We start from the raw sequence: 23366 nt of genomic DNA on the forward strand, positions 1-23366 counted from the left end.
TCCCGGTGACACATGGACTAAAAGTATAAGAAGCTAAATGGTTGAACAGATGTTAACACATTATTATCAATGATGGGTCAAATCTCACCCAGACGCGATTCTAGGTAAGTCTGGAGTTTTTTAAACAGGGGTTGCCCCCGAAGACTAAAATTATGTGTGGTTGTTAAAGTCTCTTATTTATGAAAAGTCATAAAAATATAGCACTCCAGGTAGAGACACGAAGATGATAGGGAAGAAAGAACTAACAGCTGCGTCACAAATGACCCAGCCGTGGTTCTAGTGTTAACAAGTCTTCAACTATCCATAACCTCAGTCCTAAGCAGCATAGAATAGCTAGCTGCATGCCCAGCAATTGCCCCCAAAAATTAATCTGGTACTTTTTTGGTGTAGGCTGAGTGAACCTCTGGGCCATGTGCACCTCCAGAAGTGTAAATCTAGTTTCTTAAATTTTTCGACTTCCTGTTTGGAATTGAGCCCACATCCTTCCGGGGAAAGAAGCACGCCTTTACTGCCTTGGCCAGACTGCATGTAGCCCTGTTAAGAAGATCAATATTGTTTAAATTCTTCATTCAAACGTTTAATACAAGGTCTGCAATAGGTTTTATTGGCTGACAATACATTTATCTCTGGATAATCATTGTATTTGTTTAGGGGTAGTTACCACCGTATAAGACTTTTTCAAGAAAATGTGAATAAGGGCAACTTTGTTTTAAAGTGAAGACACCACTGTCGGCAGCCCTACAGATGGTTTTGCGTGGTTTCCCATTTTCACACCAGGCAAATTCCATGGCTGCTTTCTTCCCACTGCTAGGCCTATCCCATCCCATTGTTGCCATAATACCTATCTTTGTTGGTGCGACGTAAAGCAAGTAAAAGTAAAGTTAAGACATTTTTTCAGAATGTATCAATTGTTATTTGGTCACATTAACCCCTTTCAATACCGAAAAGCAAAATAAGCTACTGAATTTTTCATGTGTCTTCGTATCATAACTTCTACAGTTGCTTTTGTTTGAAAAGATTACATTTTCTATGTAAAATAGTAATATCGTCTTAAATCCCTATTTTCAGAGGGCTCTGATTTAAATCCTTTAATTAATTTTCCACAGAAAAGAAAATGCATAGGGTCTAAGTCTTATTTATTGACTCCGAACAACTTGTCCAAGCTTCAGCAAAATGGGTACATTACACCTCGGTAACCTACCTTTCCTTGTAAATGGGCTAGACTGTCTACCCCCAGTCTGGCTGCATCTTTCCTGAGGAATTATCTTGTTGCTTGTTTGTGGTGTAGGCTGAATAAACCCTAGAGCTATTTGATAATGAAATTGTTTACAAGTTGTTTAGATATTATTTCTGGATTTTTCATATCCTCATGAAGTATTTTTGAGATGTGGAACTGTTATGGAATGAAAAACGAAAATGGGGATAATGCTTATTTGGGAAAAAAGGTGTTGGAAGTGGAATGTTCAAATTTTCCAGCAACAAGGAACTCCCAGGACAGAATGTATTATTAATATAATGCTTTATTATTATCATCTTTGTTGCTGTTTATACATCCATCAAGAAATATAGAGTCCTGTAAGATACCTACATCACATGTTTTATTTCACACATTTATTAGACAGTTTCTTCTGAAAATCTTCAGAAGTTTTCACAATTATTTACACATAATTTTGGTCTCATTTCACAGGATAGGACTAGATTGTATCTTCAAGTTATCTCGAAGTTTTCTTCTTACACGATGCTGTTGATTCATGGGCAAGTATGTTTCGTCATTTTGGTTAATTTTCTCAAACATTGTCTTCACCAGTCAGTGGTCCATTGGCAGATCTTACGAACTGTAAGAAAATAAAAATTGTTGTTAAATATAACTTTGGAATAGCAGAGACATAACAAATGTATTTAAATCCATTGTCATGTACAAATAAAATGAAAAATCATATTGTGAATTCTAGATGAATTTGAACCACCTCAATCCCTGGGTCACTTTCAACAGAGATTAGTAATATATTTAGGCATATTTCAAATAATTAAGGAGAATTATTTTGGCACTGATCGATTTAGAAGGATTGATTAATTTAATCCTTTGGCCTACCATTACTTTTGAAAGGAAATATTTCCTTACATACCATTTATTTTTCAGTCACTTTAACATAAATTTGACTAATCACATAAGGAGACTTGAAGACACATACCATTAATTTTTTCAATTTTTATCGTGTTTTTATGGGTTGGAGAAGTCAGTTTTTGTATGGTACACCAAGAAACAGGTATCAACATGGAGGGCAACCATGCATTTGACGCATTGAAAAGAGGTTTCCTTCCGTAGACCCTGCGCGTAACACACCTTGCATCGCTTGGATGGCACTAATTTCTTCTCTGCAGGGGCAATTATGGATGGAAAGTGCCCAGAATGTTGACTCTGAAGTCTCAATGGGGTGGTACCGGTGTGGGGACGGCCTCTGTTGGGGGTACTGGGGTACTTGAGCACCTTATAAGTACTGTTCTGCAACACTGATGCGGAATGCTGTGAAGTGTTTATTCTTCATTGTTGGGTTGAGAATTTGCTAAATGAGAAAGGAATTCACTAATGCCATATCAAGGAGGTAGAAGTACATCTTTTTATAGCCTTTCACATACTTCCTCATGAGTGGGAACGAAACCAGTCGCTGATCATGAGAGTTGACCTCACCCATTCCACCATTATAATTGACCGCCAGGTTGGGTTTCAGCTTCTTCTTTCCTCGTTTTGATTGGACTATAACAAAATCGGGTCTATCGTGCTGAGTTGACAAACAGTGTACAGGCTTTTTGTCAGTCCATTTTTACGGCTAGGATTTTGTTCACTGAAGTGAAAGTAAATTCACCCTTCATCAGCTGTGTTTCCTTGAACTTAGGAGGCATATGTTTCCTGTTAACCCTAACCATGCCAATAGCATATGTGTTATGTTCCAGGAGAATCTCGTACAAAGACGGTGAACTGTACCAGTTATCCATATACAAAGTTCTCCAGACACCCAGAAGATCCTTACACATGTCAGTAACAATCCTCTCATTAACTAATAAATCATTGTAGGGAGATCATCCCTCATAATCCTTCCCAGTATATATTTTGAAATTCCAGCAATAGCCGTTCTCTGAAGGGCAAACTTTGTACACCTTGATACGGAATTTTGCTCTCTTGGATGGATTATATTGAACGAACGATAGTCTACCTTTGAATTTCATCATCGATTCATCAATGCAAATATTTTCTCCTGGAGTATACACAAACTTGAATCTGTCCAAACGTAAATCTATAACAGGTCTAACCTTTCTTAGTTTGTTATGCTTTGATTTGGAGGAGTCCGTACTAAAATGCAAGAATTTATTTATAGAAACAAAGCATTTTAATAGCATGGTTTCACTAAATATGGGAGTTTCTATTACTCTATGTTTCGACCAGTTATCTTGCATTGCAGGCTTTTCTGTCTGTGACAAGAATACACAGAGCAAAGTGAGCTTTTAGCTCGTCTATACTAACAGGAAACCAATGTTTTTGTTCGTAAGTATTACTGGTTTCAAGGGGAGCAGATAAATTAGCAAGAAATGTAGAGGCATAAGCATTGGTCTCCTTTGTAACATGATCCCAGAACTGTGGGGTTAGAAATTCATTCACTACATCAATTTCTTTTGGATTATTCCCCAACCTCCTCCTCACTATAGAATGAATTTCAGAAACTGGTTTGCATGTTACAGAAACAGGCTTATTGTCAACAAGATCCCAATTCCAAGTACCATTACTAGATTTCTCACCCGCTCTTGTTACATTTTAGTTTTGTCTCGTAGTTTCGATTGGTACTATCACCTCGGAACTGAAGTCGGAATCACTTTCATCACTGTCAGTTGAAGAAGAAGACCATGTATTTTCACTCTCCAGAGAATCATTTCCACTTTCAACATCACTACTTTCAAGCCAGTTACGAATAACCTCGTCCATGCCGCGCTTGAATGCCGCCATGATTGTTTACAAATAGTGGCAAACTGAGGGGCTTTTTATTTTCCGTATTTCAGCTCAGAGTTATTATTTACACAGAGAAAATAGCTTCAGGTATCATCTGAAATCTATCGGGTAGGCTTCAAAGAAACAGAATAAATCTCTCTGACCAGCTAATTGCGATAATGAACTTACAAATGTTCCGTGCACCAGGACGGAAGTGTCCGTCAAAGTACGTTACCACCTTACGATCGCAGGACGGAAGGTTCCATCAAAGTATGGCAATGGGTTAAACACAGAAGATTGGTGTCCAGAAACTTACACTATATCATTCCTTAAGAAACAATACCACCTGTCTGACAATACTCTTCCTATCCATTATTTTCCTTAAAACTGGTCACGCCTCCCAGCTACATATGGATATGCAGCCCATCAGAACTATTTTTGTTGTGTTCATTTTCCTTTGCTTGTGTGTAATGGAAAATGAATTTTAAGTACAGTAGACTGTAGGGGTACGTAAACAGGTCATGCAAACATATGTTCCTACAGTATGGTATGATAAGGTTCATTTTTCTTTACACATATGCATAGGAAAATGAACACAACGAAACTTGTTATGATGAACTGCATATCCATATGTGGCTGGGAGGCGTGACCAGTCTGAAGGATAGGAAGAGCATTCTCAGATACGCGGCATTGTTTCTTAAGTGATGAAATGTACCTTGAACAACATAGCCTACACTACCTATATTAAAACAACAGTAGATTACTGTATACTGATGTGAGTTCAAGAGCCTCTACAGGCAATCACCCCTGCCCTTGAGCAATCTGTTCCAAAACTGAAAATATTCCTCTATACCCTTCACAATAAAGGATGCTGGTTACTGGTTGAACCTCGTTTCCACAGAATCATGAACCACTTGACAGGTGGAACCCATAAGACACTAGCAAAAATGATACTGAGTGTCCATTGTTATGTTGGCAATGTGTGGCTGTGCGTCATTGTAGAGCATAAGAACGGCTGATGACAGTTATCCCAGACAAAGCAACTTCTTTGTACAAGACTTGAATCACGCCATGCTGCAGTCTACTCCTTTGGACATATCCATTATGTACCAGTGTTGCTTCAAATTTCTCCACTACTCAGCATATGCGTGTTTCAGGCTGACCATGTTCTGTGCTGTTACGACAAACACAGGTCAGTTCAGACCAGCAGAGAAATGTTTTGATAGGCAAGCAATATTTCCACCTGCTCTGAAAGCAAGGCAGTTATAAAGACTCTTAGTGCAGTCAAATACATTTCTTCTTTCCTGTTTTCAGTTCTAAGACGGGTTTGTTGCCACGAAATTCCTCCTGATGGCACGATTGTTGGCTGCTCTCCTCACCGTTACGTAATTATTTGTGCCTGTATCTTTCATGATATGTTTTATAACCATTTTCCTTGGCCTTCCTCTTGGTTTCTTTCCAGCAATGTAGCCCTCTGATATAATCATTGCCATCAGCGAATATCGTAGGGGATGGTCTCACCAAGACAGGCATCGGTTTTTAATTGTTTTGAGCAGTGATATCCTCTTTTACCATGGAGGCCACTGCATAGGCCACTTGGAGCCACCGGCAGTGCCAATGCACTATGAGAGACTTAGTCTCATTACCAAAAATTGATGCCTGCCTGGCCATCAGATGATATAGATGTTGATTTCCATAGGGAACCTGAAATACTTGTCCTGAATGAGTAAACGGTATGCACTAGCCATGCGTCTTGGTGGGTGTGCTATTTGCCAATTGATGAGCCCAACTTAGCACACTGGGGCAAAATGCTGACAACGAGGAATGAGTTAACTGGAAAATTTATAATGTCCAATAAGTAGGGACCTGAAAAATTTGGCATCTATTTGTTTCAAATTTATCAACTATTTTCTTCCAAAATTAGCATCTATTTTTCGAAAATTAGCATCTATTTAGAAAGTTAAAATAATCGCATGGTATTATTAATTTTAAAAATTCCACGTTTATGAAGTGCAATTATTGTCCTTGGTTCACACACAATACAAATTCATTGTTTAAACGAAAGCATTGTCAGTACTTCGGCATTGCTTTTTTCCAAATTGCACCGTCTGTCCATAACCACTGTGTTGTAATGAGACAACACGCGCTCGCTATCTACATTGTTCGTTGGGGTCCACAACAACTTAAGACAGTATTTAGCAAATATGCTGAACTCTGTCTGAACTGCAGTTAATGCAAGCATGGCATCACATTTTTCACTTTCTTTCATCTGGGTTTGAATTGCATGTTTCAGAGAACAGTAACCAGACCAGATATCATTTCGTGAGAGATCTGTTACTCAAAACAATTTCTCAAGCTCATTTAATTTATCAGTGTTATTCAAAATTATGGTTTTTGGATACAAAGCTTGAGAAATTGACACAAAATGCTTATGCTTTAGCTTTCAATGTGGCTAGCTTGCACTGTGAAGAATGAGCAGCTTTGACAAATGTGTCTCTACATGCAGCCTGCTGTAGAGGGGTGAGCTTAATCAAAGCATCATTAGTTGCCGCAAAAAAAAATTCCCGTCACAAATGAAGGCAAAACTGGCGTCAAGGTTATGCAGTTTGGGGTAAAGGAGATGAGAGGTAGGATACAGGGACCCTTCAATTTCAGTAAGGAGGTCAACGAATCCAGCTGCATGAACTGTGAAGAAACCATGTGGGAGTGAAGCCTATTCACTTCTCGGTCACTCAGATCAGTCAGGTAGATAATACTACAGTTGTTGGCGTCCTTCATGTCAAACATCTTGAAAAATGTAACAACATCAGTAAAGTAAGCACCCAAATAGAAGACAGCCTGAAACCAGCTATTCCATCGGCTTATGACAGTTGCAGGAAAAAGCGTTGCTTCCTTTGAAGCACCATACTTTGATGATAAGAATTTGTAAATAATTATATTTTCGCTTTCTTGTGTTCAAAAATGCAGACTTTACCATCGAAACCACATGATTTAAATCTGTCATCACTGCGACCCAACTATTGCCAACCAAGCTGAATTTGTGTGCCCAGCACTGTACATGCATTCAATGATCCCCTATGACCACACTTAATGTTTCATAACACCGGGTCATGTACGGGGCACTGTCACTAACAAACACTTTAACTGCATCATATGGTACACTACAACTGCGCAGAGCTTCTAAAACAGCACGAGAGCAGTTTATAGCATTTCCTGCATCAAGATAGTTCAAAGAAACAACGTGCAGCTCTCTTTTCGATCCGGCTGGGACTTGGATTATGATGATAAAAACACAATGGCCCATTCTATCTGTAGTTGGGTTCAACAATGGGTTGAAGAGAATAATATGAAGGTTAATGGAGGCAAATCAAGTGTTACAACATTTACAAACAGGAGTTTTAAAACTGAATTTGAATATACTTTGGATGAGGTAGTCATCCCAAAAGATGGCAAGTGCAAATACTTAGGTGTGAGATTTGAAAGTAATTTGAACTGGAAGGGTCATGTGGATGACATTGTTGGGAAAGCATACAGATCATTACATGTCATAATGAGGCTACTTAAAGGATGCAACAAAGAATTAAAAGAGAAAAGTTACTTAAGTATGGTTCGTCCATTATTGAAATATGCAAACAGTGTTTGGGATCCTCACCAAGAATACCTAATAAAAGAAGTAGGTAGTGTGCAGAGGAAAGCAGCAAGATTTGTAACAGGGGATTTCAGGAGAAAGAGAAGTGTATCAAAAATGTTAAAGGAACTTGGGTGGGAAACTTTAAGTAAGAGAAGGGAGAAAGCTAGACTTATAGGATTATATAGAGCCTATACAGGAGAAGAAGCATGGGGAGATATCCGTGAGAGGCTTCAGTTGGAAAATAATTATATCGGCAGGACTGACCACAAATATAAAATTAGAAGGAATTTTAGCAGAAGCGATTGGGGTAAATTTTCATTCATTGGGAAGGGTGTGAAAGAGTGGAACAGTTTACCAGGGGTAGTGTTTGATCCTTTTCCAAAATCTGTACAGATATTCAAGAAGAGAATAAACAGGAACAGAGAAAATAAATGACATGTTAGAGGGCATTCGACCAGTGCAGGTTAATGAATAAATTAATTCCATCCCCTGGTCTAAGGAGTTTGGACAGCCAAAGTAGGGGACTGCCTGTAGAGGTGAAGTATAGTGGGGACTTCGAGGGCCCTTGGACCGTTACGGTAGCTGTGAAGGCCCTTCAGGAACTCTGAAAAGTGGTGGCAAAAGGGGCTCTGGTTAAGACGCAGCAGGTCGTTATGTTACTTAGGTTCCAGAATGGGTAAAAGAATTATTATAAGTAAATAAATGCAATGTACATTTTAATCTTATACCAGTTGTATAGTATCATTTGAAGTAATTCCACATACTGTATATCAGTTGACTATATTTGTAAGTAGTACAGGAGATATTATAAGTAGAATTTTGTAAACAATATAAATTTATTAAGGATGAGCTGTGTGTTTAATAGAAAAAATTGTTAGCGTAAATTGTATAATATTGTATTATAGGAAGATTTTCTTCTTGTTAATTTAATATTTAGTGCTTGACAATAATGTATTTTAGTGTACCATTTGCCGCCGAGGTAGACACCTCATTTGCAAATAAAGAGATTTTTGATTTTTTTGTTTCATCACAGAGTATGTTGATGTTCTTCCCCACTAGAACCTCTGCTGTTTTTTTCTGGTGGTCAGATGCAACTTCTAGAAATAAAGAAAAACCTAAAATTATAACAAAATAATTTAAAATTACTGGATCAATTGGGTATGGGTAAGATAGTTCGATATGGAAATTACACTCAAATTCGGTATCCTTCAATTTTGCGCCTGGTTTCGATGCCGTAATACCTAAACCGTACCCGATCAATGAAATCAAACATTACCTGGTATATATACTTCACGTAGAGTTCTCAAACATGGCAGCTCTTCATTTCAAAACTCAGTAATCCAGGCTCTTAGCGATTTGCTTTCCAGCTTTTCCAGAGCTATATTTGCTTTGGAAATACTTCAACTGTGCATTTCGAGAAGTTATCCCAGGAAAGTTTTCGTCGTTTAGAACTATCTAACTGTGTAAGCAGAGAAGATTGCTTTCTTTGAGACGTACTAGCAGCAGGGGTTGAACTTTCGTTATCGCGTCGCTTACCCACATGTTTTTCAGATTTAACATGTTTCGCAATGCTATCTTTTTTTTCCCACCCAAGTCGGCAATTACAATACGTACAAAACACTGTCGCTGAATGTGTGGCATATAAACCATTCTTTGCATATTGCTGAGCCCTTTCGTGCTCAGTTTTTGTCCTGCTCCCCATAACCTAAACGATCGCTTGACTTTCTACTCTTCACTAGTTTCAATTTTGAATAACACGAAAACAATGCTGGATCTATCTCGTTATTTCTGTTACACTCTATTTACATTTCGATAATAATCGATACAGATCTTATTCCCCCCTGCTATTCCCATTGTAAATATCGATTAAAGTCAGCAAGCAGCAATCGATCGGCTACTTTTCTTCATCAATCGGAATTCTCAGAATTCGCACCAAAATCACATATTCATACTAATTTAGCATTTTGGGTCACAATTCGCATTTTTTGCATTTCTATTTATGTGTAAAAATGATTTTATTCCACATTAGAACTACCGTAGGCTTGGATTTAGTACAAGATTAAAAAAATCGCATATTCGCAAATGCGATTTTTGCAGGTCCCTACCAACAACAGACCATTTATATTAGTATGATAATGTTGTGTTCAAAATCTCACATTACCAGCTTTGTGCACTTGTTGCATTTCTGTTGCTTTTGCATAGCTGACTGCATGATGTTTTCTGGTATATACCCTTTGTAATATACAGGGTGTCTCAAACCTTTTGGGTCATGTTGAAACAAACCATTATATTGAGATAGGGAACCAATGGTTGGAAATGCATATTTATTGTGTTATGAACATACACAGCGTACGCCGCACAACAACAACAACAACAACAACAACAACGTAGCTCATAGTAATTGTTCAACGTGATGACCGTCATATCAATGCATGTATTGCAATGGCGCAAGCAGTTCTGCCATACTCTTGCAAAGACCCCGGTTGTCTGTTGTACACTGGAACAGGCAGCGGATGATAAACAGCGTATACCCCTGACTACCAAGTAGAGGTACTGTACTCAACTTACCTCATAGCACGTGCGTCATTTGGCGACCGCATGCATCACACTGGTGCATTAGCCTGTTACAAGTTATAAATATCATCGTGGGTCCATACTGAGTAACGTATATGTTTCTAAAATAATGTTTTTTGAGAGTCCACTTTTTCAATACATTATGTTTTTATTGCTTTACATAAACATTTTTACATTATTGTTATGTCTTAAGCCTATTTTCAGGCATCCTCAGCCACTGTTCCTACTACCGAAGATCAAAATAGCCAGGATCCTGGGTTTTGTTTAATAATAAAATTCTTAAAATAGTTAAGCTGACATGAATTGTTTTAACTAAAACATATTTTTTGTGTGTATTATATATTCTGTGGAAACATTCAGCTGATGTGAATTGCTACGACTAGTGAATTGTGTTTACATCTATATATAGGGTAAACAAAAAATGCCGAACTTGGAGGTCGGCATGCGATTCCTCATCCCACTGCAAGACAAAAGTTTCTATAGCCAAATCAGATCTGGTGCTGTTGGAAAACAAGTCGAAAAAGAAGCTGGCAACACTGTCACATCCTGCAGCGCATTGGAATGTAATAGAGAAATGTGCATCATCCTGCTCTACTATACCTGCCATCGCAGCTCACTGAGTAGACGGCTGGATTATTAAACCCACATGTACCATGGAGCTACGGCTCAAATCTACGTCAGGTTGTTTTTTCTTTAGTGTGTGTGACGTCAGGTCCCTAGTTCCGTCATGTAACTGCGTTTGTAAGCATGACATCGTGTTGTCACATGACAATAGTCGAACACATGACATCCTGTTGTCACATGACAATAGTCGAACACATGACAGTGTGATCCATTCAACTGAATGCATGAGTCGAGTAACCATGCAGTGCACAATCATAACTGGTCCTGTCAAGTGCATGTAGGGCAGCTTCCTGATGGAGTACACAAATGGCGAATACGTCGATATGTTTTAGTGTTGGGTGCATCCGATAAACAAGCTTCTGCTGCTGCTCGTGAGTATGCAGCACGGCACCCTCAAAGGCACCATCCCAATAAGAATGTTTTTCGTCGCCTCGAGCAACGCCTGCAGGAAACCGGTAATCTTCATCCACAAGTAGTGGACAGAGGTCGTCCAAGGACTAGACGTACTCCACAAACAGAGGACGACATTCTTGAAGTCGTTCACCAATCACCTCGACGAAGTACCCGTGATATTGCAAGGCAGTACCAGGTAACTCACAGTTTGTTGACGTGTTGCATGACAAAAACTGCATCCATATCATTACACGTTAACTCAACACAGCGGCCAGAAGACCGCATTTAACGAGTACATTTCTGTGAATGGCTTTTGCAACAAGTTGAAGATAACGAACATTTTATAAAGAATGTGATATGGAGTGACGAATGTAGCTTTACTCGGGAAGGTATTTTCAACCATTACAACAGCCATTATTGGTCTGACCACAACCCACATGTCACCTGTGAACGTGCTTTCAGGCACGCTTTGGCATAAACCTGTGGGCTGGAATCGTGGTAGGAGTGCTTTTAGGCCCTTACCTATTGCCGGACAAGTTGAATGCGCCCTGCTATCTTTCGTTTCTGCGCAATACTTTGCCTGACGCTTTAGAAAACGTTCCTCTTGGTGTTCAGAGACAGCTATGGTTTCAGCATGATGGTGCACCGCCACACTTTGGAATGACTGTGCATAACTGGTTAAATGAAGCGTTTCCAGAGAAATGGATTGGTCGTGTAGGTCCAACATTCTGGCCTCCACGTTCCCCGGACCTTAATCCACTATATTTTTATTTGTGGGGACAGTTAAAGGAACATGTTTATAATACGCCATCCATTGGTGTACAAGACGTAATAGCTCGCGTGCATGTTGCATCGGCAATGGTGGATGCATGTGTGTTGCGTAGGGTCCGGCAAAGTATGCTCCAGCGAGTGGCGAGGTGTTTGCAAATGCAAGGTGGTCACTTTGAACATCTGCTGTGAAGTGAACGTTGCTCGTAAGTGTACGCACTGGCTCTGTGAAGATAAGACTGGAAGTCACACGTACACTATGGAATTATTTTGCGTAGCATAATAGGCAATCCAGTATAACCTACATACTGTATTGTATTGCGTTTCCTTTTACCACATTGGATAGATACAATGTTACTGTATCCAATATTATGATCTACGTATTGGCTTTATGTGTGCCATGGACGAAACAAAGTGGTCATTTATGTCTGTAAGAACTTGATGTTATGTTGGAATGTTTAAATAAAGGTAATTGTAACGGTAAGACAGAACATAGTGTATTGCATAGTGGAGGTGTACATTGGATACAATTTGAAACACATAAACTGAAAAAAAATTGGTGCGAACGCGACTCGAACATCGGCACGTCCACACAACCGGCATTTATGGCATTACTTCATCTCACTGAGCTAATGGGACAGCTCCGGCAGAGCGCCGAGTTCATGCGACCTGTGCTTGGCCACGCTGCACGCCGTTACAGAGTTGCCAGAGCCCCGTTTCTTAGCTCGCATTTCTATTAAACCTATTGGTGGGACTAGATTTTGCAAGATAAACTTTTATCATGAATTTCGACGAGGAACCGCATGCTGTCCTCCACGTGCGGCATTTTTTGCTCATCCTGTATATAAAATAACATGTCCTGACAGACTGACTGATTCATCATCGCCGAGCCAAAACTCCTGGACATAATGAAATGAAATTTTGAAGATACATTTATATTACTAAGTATGTAGGTGCTCACTAAGGGAGGATGTTTGGATATTCCATCGCTAAGGGGGTAAAAAGGGGTTTGAATTTTTAAAATGTGTGTATCTATATCTCAAAACTTAACAGTTTAAAGATAAAAATAAAAAATAAGGAAAATGAATTTTTTTGCTTTTGGAAAATCCTCTTAAGGGGGTGAAAAAGGTGAAAAATGGGTTGAATACCTTTTATGAGGATACTTATATCTCAAAAACTAAAGATGTTACAGTCATAAAAATTGGTATTTGGAATCTCCTTTAAAAAAGTATATTTTTTTTGGGAAAATCTACTTAAGAGGGGGGTAGGCAGGAGTGACAAAGGGGGTGAATTTTTAAAATTATTATATCTACAGTACAATATATAGTCTACTTAAAGGAGGAGTGTTAAAGCGGGTGAATTTTTAAAATTTGCATATCTGCAGTACATCTCATCTCAGAAACTTAACATATTACAGATGTGAAAATTGATATTTGAAATCTCTTTTAAAAATAAAGTAACACGTATTTCTTTTGTTTTCAGAATAAACACTTAAGGGGGGGTAAAAAGACTAAAAAACGTGGTTGAATTATTTTTATTAGGATATTGGTATCTCCAAAACTGAAGATATTACAGACATAAAACTTTTTATTTGGAATCTCCTTTCAAAATAGACAAAAGCGTTTTCTTTTGTTCTTGGAAAATTTAATTAAGGGATGGGAGAATAATTAATGGATTGAAAATGACTTGCTGTTTTTTGTTTGATGATACTTATTTGTGCCATTTCACCGTTCTATAGTTGCAGTATTAGGAACAAAAATGGCGTTCCAGCCATTAAAGGATCAATATAAAAGCAATTAACGGCGGTACGAGCCGAAAAGATAATAATTTCAACCGGCAATCACCGAAAGAACCATTCTTAGAAGGCGGTGAGAAAGAATGACAGAAGCGGATTATTTAAACTGATTATTGAAAAAAGAGACTTCCATTAGAATAAAAACTCAATCCAGCACTGCAGCGAAGAAAGGACGGAATCGTGTAAAGAAACGAGTTAGATATCAGATTTTATAATCAATCATTGAAGAAAGAATTAATTCCGCGACAGCCCGCTCAACGTCAACTGTAGGTTGACATATATACGTGAAATTATAGACCAGCTATAAGGAAACGTCAAGTTTGGTTCAGTTACTACGTCACAGTTGGGCTCGGAAGCATTATATTTTGCCCGATACTGCACACCGTAGAGAGCGGAATTCAACTGGCTATAAAGTGCAATTTTAAAAGCACAGAAAATTTACATCCGTTCAGCAAGCAATGGAGTTGACAAATAAGAGTACATTTAGAGCTGTTATAGTTAAATTAGACGGCCTAGAGCACATATATTGCTTTATCATTGGTACTACGAAACGGTTTACATCATGTCAAAATCAACTAATGCATTGTGTTATTCTGTCCCTGACGTATTGAAGACCACTATGATGTTCTAAGAGGCTGAGGCAGAGTCTCCTCCGACTATGGTGGCGCTTCACGAGATTGATGACCCAGGAGGGTGGTAATCAGCTGAGAGGACGAGATGGACCCGATTACCTAAGCCGAACTATGGAGCGAGGCCTACCATTCCCGATGAACAACAGCGAGATGGGAGTCACTACCCAATAAGCAAAGTTAAGTCCCCTATGAGTCGTTTCGTAAGTAGAAACCTTTATTTCTTTTGGATATATGTGACATGATTTGTGACATTGTGCGTGCGTAGTTAATATTCAAGTGTAGTTACAAGGAAGTAGGTATTCATCTGAAGTTACAGTTAATCCCATACATAGGCGTAAAATACCAGTGAATGCCGTTCGCAAGTTTATCAATATGGTGTTAGAGAAGTGATTGCTGTTTTTAAATCGTTGTCAGTGAAGTGTTAGAGTATCATGTGGAGGTTAATATACTTGCGTGATGGCTTTAACAGAATACCAAGCGTGGAGATCGTATTTAGGGAATGTTTACGACAAAGTATAGTAGCACAGTTTAATGTTGTGATGTACTTTTCTTTGATACTATGACGGTAATGATAATGTTTTATATGTGTAGGTTATGACACATATGCCGAGTACTTGATGAAATGAGTGCCTTGAGACGCACTAATATGAATGCTACGTGATAATTGAAGTGATAAATGGTGAATGAAAAAATGATATGAGTTGATAGTAGATTATGATGGTGATAGTTATGGTTATTTGGAAAGTTTGGTCATAGTATTCTTCCAAGAGATGATAGTATGTGTAAATTGCGCATGCTAAGGTATATATTGAAACGTACTGTTTTCAATTGCTGTTTTTATTCCCTGATATACAAAATAGGTTAGGATACGATCTCAATGCCATCAATATAGAGTTAATTGAGTATGTAGGATCATCAGAGGAGCCGAGAGGCCAATAACGTTAATATTTAGGCCTTCACTGACTTATCTACGATCATTTTTAAGTATTCTCACATACGGCAACTTAATTTTATGCTTTTATGGGAGCAGTTTGACACATCACTGGTAACTTAGTCATTAATATATGGACTTTTAGATGAAGGTAGAGTCTTCTAATATGTCAATTTTTCCACTTATGGTATTATTTGTTGGAAAGTTAGTTAAATACACTTGGCAATGCTACATTCAGCCAGATACGCACTTTAAATGAATTTCAACCATGAATTAAAATAATAATTGAGTGAGGTAGCCACATAAGCCTTATGATAGAATTAATTTGAGATTAATTACGACTTAAAGTGGACTTGAATTTGCTTATATGGAGGTCAGTCAACATGAAATATGAAAAGATTATGGAAATTTTCAAACTTAAATTAGTGGAAATCCCTAAAGAACAAACATTACTTTCTCACACGATTTTCCTGCTGTGCATGGACGTGGATGTGAAGTTTTCAGCAAAGTGATATTCATTTCTCTAGTCACATGTGAATTTAAGTTCAAATGATAGAATTTTTGGTAACTTTGAGGAGCAATCCAGCTCACTAAGAAAAGATTCCAGACCTTAATTAATTAATTAATTAATTATTGGCTATTTTCACTGCGTTTTTACATTCTTAATTGAAACCACAATTTGAAATGTTGTATATATTAGGGAGTATAATTTTGTTTTCACTTAAACCAATTGGATGCATCTAATTATTTCAACTATATTGAATAATTTTTCACTTGATTATATATAATTTAATTTTTCCTTTTCATTTGATTTTTACGGATATTACTTAATTACAACATAATATTTCGACAGGCCAGAATGAGCGTATCAGATGAATGAGGCCTGATTTCCAATTATTTGTTAGAGGTATTTCAAACTTGTTTTCTTTCAATGCAACATAATTACGGCACATAGAGATGCTGATTGCGTTATGAAACCATCTACATTATATGAGACAATTTCTAACAATACTTTACGTGATTTTCAAAGCATACTTAGACTGATTTGCCAATAAAAGCTGAGTAGTGAAAATATAAAAATTCTTTTAATGCCTACTTAGAATAAGAGCTAGATATAAGGCTATAATGACTCTATTTCTGATTGCGTTTTCGATAGCAACATGCACGAATTTCTTGAAATGCCGTAATAACCTGGATTTTGCGATAAATTTCGGCAACATGCGAGTATGGTATCCAACTGATAGCGTGTTGGAGACGTCCTTCTGCGTAGGTCATTGGCGTACTTTCTCACGCGGAACTCACAACCCAGGAATATTAGACAGATGGAATCGTTATCAAGAGCTAGTCTGGAACACATGTATCCCCACCTGGACGCGGGAGCGGTGCATATTCAAGGTTATAAACTTCATTATTGGTTCCGTATTGAATTAAGATTACATATATAATAAAATACAAAGTTTATTCCACCTACACAATACTAGACAGTAATTGCAATGTTTATAAATACATTACAATATATTAACAAGGTACTAGTTTCGACCCTATATGGGTCATCATCAGCCTAATTAAGATACTTATGGATATGCCGAAGTCCTAAGACAGAATTACATTGTGGAAATAAAATTTAAAAGAATGTATGTGATGCGATGATGTACACATAAAATGGTGGATAGATGAACTGTTATAGATGAAATAATGTTGTGCTTATCAATGACAAATAACATTTTAGGATTTACGTCAAATACAATTAGACTGTAAGAATAGTTATCATACAGTTATTGCAATGATGATTAAAATATGCCCTTGTTGGTGAATACTCTAAAATTGCACTTTAAAAACGTAATATGCCGGTTGAATGCAAAGTCCAAATGCTTCTATTGAGTTCTAGAATTCCGAGTGCATCTTCAGGTGGAGAACTGAAAGTTGAACATTGGCGCAGAGGGTATCTGTCTTACTTGAGGTCCAATGTATCTAATACAGAAATTAAATGTAGATAAAACCATATGACATTCTTGTAATATAATGAATTCTTGCTGTAGTGTGAGGAATGTTCCCAATCCAAGTTGGAACCAATAGAACCTTGCGCGCAATGTGAACAACCATACCGGTGGAGCGCAACTAAGAGCAACTCTTTTAAAAATATATGATACTTATATCTAGAAAGCCAACGGTCGTAGCCGTGTTGAAACACCGGATCCCGTGAGATCTCCGAAGTTAAGCAACATTGGGTGTGGTCAGGAGTTGGATGCGTTGCCACGCGCTGTTGGTGGGGGGTAAGGGAATGGAGGAGCGGAAAGGAACTGGCCACCCTACCGCACGTAAACTCCGGCTCAGGAGCACCTCTGCGGAGGTTCGGACCTGCTTTCGGGCAGAATAACCCTTACGTTACCTATATCTCGAAAACGAAGGATGTTACGGAAGAGAAAATTGGTACTTGGAATCTCCTCTAAAAATAGACACATGTATTTTGTGGTGGGGAGGGAGGTCGAATCAACTTAAGGGCGTGTAAAAGGAGTTGAATTATTTTATGAAGATACAAATAAGAAGTGTGCTTAAAACAATATACCCCTAAGGGGGTTTTGACTGGGGGTTGAGGAATGATGACAAAAATATACATTTATATGAAACCATTTGAATTATGAAGTTTAATTTTCAAATAGTATCCTAGGTGTTGAATAACAGAAGGTTTGAAACAAATTTAACAGCTCAGAGAGTTAAATGGGGGTTAAGATCCGAAAACAAATATATTAATTCCTTCTTCCAAAATGTTGTAATGTACGAAGACAAAATTCCAAAATTTTAAATCCTAGTTTTGAAATAGGAAATACTTTTAAATGTTCCACCCCTAAAGTGTTAAATGAGGTTAGCTTCATAAACAAAATTATTCATCCCCCAAAACCGTTTGACGTAAAAGTGGTAATTTTATGTGAATGGTCTTCTTTTATGTCCTAGTTGTAAAATATTGTGTACTTCACAATATTTCTCCCCTAAGGGTTTTATATGATGGTTGAATCTAATAAACACAATATCCATTCTTCCGAAACCGTTTCAGGCATGAACTTAATTTTTTAATGAAGGTTGGTGTCCAGATGTTAACAAATATTTAAAGAAATTCACCCCTTAAAAAGTATTCATTCCTTCTTTACTGTTCGATCTACAAAATAAAAATTTCATAGGTTGGTCGCTTTTACATCCTAGATGTGAAATAAGATAGGGTTTAAAACATTCAAATTCTTCTGTATGGGGTTCAAGTGAGTACTAAGGAAATAATCATTCCCACAAAACCATTTGACATACGAACTGAGTGCATATTTTACAGGCTCAGATGACAATGTAAAACTTTGAAAAAACTTTCAATTTAAAACTGTAGTAGGTTTTATCAATTTCGAAAGTGAAGATCCAGATTGTACATGATAATGTAGAAATGTATTCAAAGGAGTCAATTCAACCAAAATGAAGATTGTACTTGTTTCCTGCAGTGTTCAAAATTAAGACTTGGAAATAGATACAGTATGCTATTAATTTTCACAAAATTATATATTTACTACATTATAAGTTAAATTTAGCTCAATTCGGCCCCATTGATTCATTGTGCACATAAGAAATACAACTAAGGAACCTTCGAGCCATAAAACACTACAAAGTATTTACAGCGTATGCGCGATGCGGAAACTGAATGAAACACACAAAACTGTTCACTTTGTGTGGAAATCAATAGAACAATTACAGTCCTTGTTCAAGCAAAGATGGACGTCACATTTAGCACAGAGGAAGTGAGACCTACACTTGCAACCGATGGCTTTACACCTTCCTGCTTCTTTTGTACCAGAGTGTATTGGTAGATGATCTATGGTATCGTGTCGAAATCGACTTGATGGCCGACTTTCAGACACTTTTCTCTTTGGTGCTGCTGGTACAGGCATATTATCACCATCCAAACTTGGCCGTCCTCTCTTTCTTCCAGGGAATGTCTTGCCTTCTTGCACCAAAGCGTTGGCTATGGCTAGTCTAAAATGGAGTAAATCCAAGCGGTCTTTCACTGGGACTTTGAGTGTCTCCGCATGTCTTCTGTACTCCAACCAGCTATTACAAATTGCCAAGTCAATAGCGTGAAATATCATTCGAAGCGTCCACTTCCGAGATCGAATGAATATTCTGTACAAACCAATAAGGAAATTTAAGAGGTCGACTCCGCCCATCGAAGCATTATACATTTTCACAACTTCAGGTCTCCTTACTTGAATGTATTTCTTCTCAGATTTGTCCCATCGCCTCACTTCGTCACTGACTCCTATCCCAAAAAAGTTTGAAGCTAGTGTCACTGCCCTATTGTCGAACCACCTAACCAGAACAACGTCTTTGTCTTTACTGGTGACCTCTTCCTGGAGACCGCGTTCTTTCTTCTTCAACTCCTTTTCAGGTAAAAATGGCGGATTTGAGAAGCGGTTTATCCGTGCGGTGCCTGCAGCTAAAATTCCCTTTTGTTTCAGGACTTTGAGTAGGTGGTATGAATTAAAAAAATTGTCAAAATACAAATGGGAATGTGGAGTGTGAATGCGTTCGCTTAGTTGTATTACAACTCCTGGCCCCAAGCCGAAATTATTTTGCAGTCCTTAATTCAATTCTGTGGTTTTGCCTTGGTATATCAAAGAATCCACTTTCCCCACACAAAAAAAATAACTTGATACCCCAAGGGTTTAGCCTTACACGCATATATTGCTTTGCAGAAAAGTGCCCTTTGAAAGGAACAATCTGTTCGTCAACGCACAACCTTTTCTCCAGAATAAGTTCATTGCATCGTTTTGAACAGCATAGTAAATTGGTCTCACTTTATAGAACTTGTTCTTGTTTTCAGGATTACGTTCAAGATTGTTTACAACATGCAAGTTTGTGCACAGGCTGTAAAATCTATTTCTTGTCATAGAAGACTGGAAAAGGGACATACCAAAACTTTTATCCCAATAGAGACTTATCCGGGGAAATCCAAGTGAACCCATGTATATATGAAGTCCAATCAACACATCAATTTCTTGCTTATTAGTGGGCTTGAAATTCTTATCTCCTTTCTGAAGGGCATATAAATTTGTTTTTTCTGCTATTTCTTCTGAAATTGTTTCAGTGATATATCTTCGGAAATATTCTACAGATTCCATTACTATATTGCAATCCATATCAAACTGTTCCCAATCGTCAGGAAGCGGATCAACAGTACTATGACGTCATCTGATGTATATATTTGCTGTTACAACAAACTGCGTTTCAAATTCAGATTGTGTAACGGTGGAATTTGTAGTCCCGATACTTTCGCGGGTTCTTGACAACTGATCTTCTTCTCCAGTATGTAGTTGTTCTCCATACCTGCCAGCATATGGTCTACGGACGAAGTATCCGACTCGTCATCTTACGCTTGCAACTCGTCCACTGCAACAATAAAATATCATTGATAATACACAAACAAAGCAGATACAATAATAATATCACTATTCTTATTTCCCTTTCTTGGTTGTTGTATTTAGGAACATTTACAAATTCCCGCTTATGTCATTCAATCCAGGAACGAGGTAGTTCCAGTCCACCCAACGGCAAGCCAGAAGATAGTTTTCAGTGGTTTCCCATTTTCAGTTCAGACAAATGCTAGGGTTGGTCCTCAACTACAGGTCACAGCTGATTACGTGTTATTCATAGCGCGTATAATTACACCATAGTTACACATAACACCTTCTCACAAACATGACCATTTGTTACGATAAAACGAAAAAATAAATAAATGAACTCGCCTGGAATAGGTGCAATTGAATTGTGAATGCCTGCTGTATCTCTCCGTCTCAATCATCCGACAAATCAGACAAGTCGGATAATTCATCACTCATCAATTTATCAAGTAGATGCAAAGCTGATTTCTCTATATGTATACCAACACGTTCCGAAGCTGATCGCCATGATGGACCTAATAAACATATATCACAGGCGTAAGTAAACAATAATGGATAAACACATATTTTCAACAATAAATGTCAATAATGGTAGCTAATTATAAAAATAAACATCACGAAGGAACACTGAACATAGCTCTAATAATTGCACCCACTGAGTACAAATGTACACGAAAATGTACATTGAAGTTTGACTGTTGGTATACAATCTAGGTTCGGAAATTAATCTCAAAAATTGGTGCTCTAATATGAAACATCTATTCTATTTTCAAATTACATTGGGATTTGTAAACTTTTACGATATTTAAATAGGCAATTTTGAATAAACTCGGCACTAACCTGGTTTGGAAGGATCTCTGTCTGCCATGTTGAAAACAACTGACTGCATACGTCAGCGCTGTCGATTGCCAAGGTTGCCAAACTTACAATAGTGAAGACGGAAGTGCATTCTTGCAGATAACAGAAGTCAAAATATCTAATACTTCATATTCACTAACAGAATAGCTGTAGAATTTGATGTAAATGATCGCGTACACCAGTAGTGAGAGGGTTAAAGTAAAACTTCATTGTTTGAAACGAGGTAACTCTATAAAGTGGTCATGTAGCATAATTTGATTGCAATAGTACACCATACTACTACTACTACTACTAATAATAATAATAATAATTGTGATATAGTATTACGGTAACATGCACTGAAATAATTTTTCAGGCATTTAAAAAGACTTTACACATTTACTGACTTGCGTGTGGCACTGTGAATTCTTACGTAAAAAAATGCTTCCATTCAAAGTATGGACAGAAAATGCACGCACGCACACATGCACACACAGACTCACACACAGTGTTATGTAATAACACAAGTGCATAATATATTTGGACACAACACAAATTTTCAGAAGCAATGAAATATTGCTGTGTGGAAACTGATAGATTACGGTACTCTAGAGAAGTGTCTCCAAAAGCAACTTGTAACGTGCTCTTGCCATAACCTCCTCGATCTAATTTTCTACAACCTTCCGGAAATATCATCGCATCTACGTCTCCATATACTCTGCAATACCTACGTTTCTACTGGACTGTATGCTCTCTACTATTATCTATACCTCTACGTATCATTGGATTAACCTTACTTTGTGCTCAGCCGTCTTTCCGCTCCTGCAACTCTCAGCTAGTGAAGTGCGCGAGTGATGCCTGGAATCGCGGTACTCGACACTTTCGCGTCCAGGCTAGGACTCGTTTCGCTTGCGAAAACTCGATGACAGAATGACGTCACACGTTCGCTCTCTCGCCCGCTCTTGGATGGATGGAGCATACGTACAAGTCGTCGCTGAGGTTTTATGGGATTGCGATAGCGCGGTACGATATAAATATTCTTAATGAATGAGCAAAATAAATAATCTGAATTTGATGATGGCTTGAGAACGATAATACTACAGCTAAATACGCATAAAAAATATGAAAATATCCGTTCACGGCGTCTCTCACCCACTCAAATCATTATGCCCTCTATTCTAATATTAATCACATAGCTTATCTGGCCTTCTGAGCCCAACTTGGCAGGTTCGATACTGGTTTAATCCGGTGGTATTTGAAAGTGCTCAGATACGTCAGTCTCGTGCGGTAGAATTGCTGGCAAATAAAATTACTCTTGGGGGAATAAATTCCGGCACCTCGGCATCTCCGAAAAACCATAAAAATGTACGTAGTTGTACGTAAAACTCATAACATTATTATTATTATTATTATTATTATTATTATTATCATTATTATTATTATTATTATTATTATTATTATTATTATTATTATTATTATTATACCGGGCGGTACACCCCTATGCCGCAGTTTTAAATCTTGCGCCAATAAATCCTCCTCTTCAGGAGAAACTCTGAAATTTAAAAACTGGATCAGCTCATAAGTTTCTCAGAAAATGTCACTACCGTAAATTTTGTGATTACGAAGTTGTCAATACTGTATGGATTTCAACTTGTTTTGTTTTCCATTTGATCAAGGAGTGTGGACATTTTCTTATAGATGTCTCTACTAAAAAACTATGATCATGCACCCTGGTGCGAAATGGAGGAACTTTTTTGAAGAAATTTTGTA

The 23366-nt window shown here is 37.8% G+C and overlaps 1 protein-coding gene across 2 annotated transcripts in view; it reads right to left on the bottom strand.

The window, feature by feature from the left end:
- Positions 1 to 1546: 1546 nt before the first annotated feature.
- Positions 1547 to 23366, bottom strand: part of Dh31-R (Diuretic hormone 31 Receptor) — a 596582-nt gene continuing 574762 nt past the window's right edge. For both annotated transcript variants that reach the window (XM_067139429.2, XM_067139428.2), the window contains exon 10: positions 1547 to 1835. In XM_067139429.2, coding sequence (XP_066995530.1) covers positions 1788 to 1835 — 48 coding nt within the window. In that variant the 3' untranslated portion in view covers positions 1547 to 1787. The remainder of the gene's footprint in view (positions 1836 to 23366) is intronic.

This window comes from Anabrus simplex, chromosome 2 (assembly GCF_040414725.1).
Source record: "Anabrus simplex isolate iqAnaSimp1 chromosome 2, ASM4041472v1, whole genome shotgun sequence".
In the NCBI taxonomy this organism is placed as follows: domain Eukaryota; kingdom Metazoa; phylum Arthropoda; class Insecta; order Orthoptera; family Tettigoniidae; genus Anabrus; species Anabrus simplex.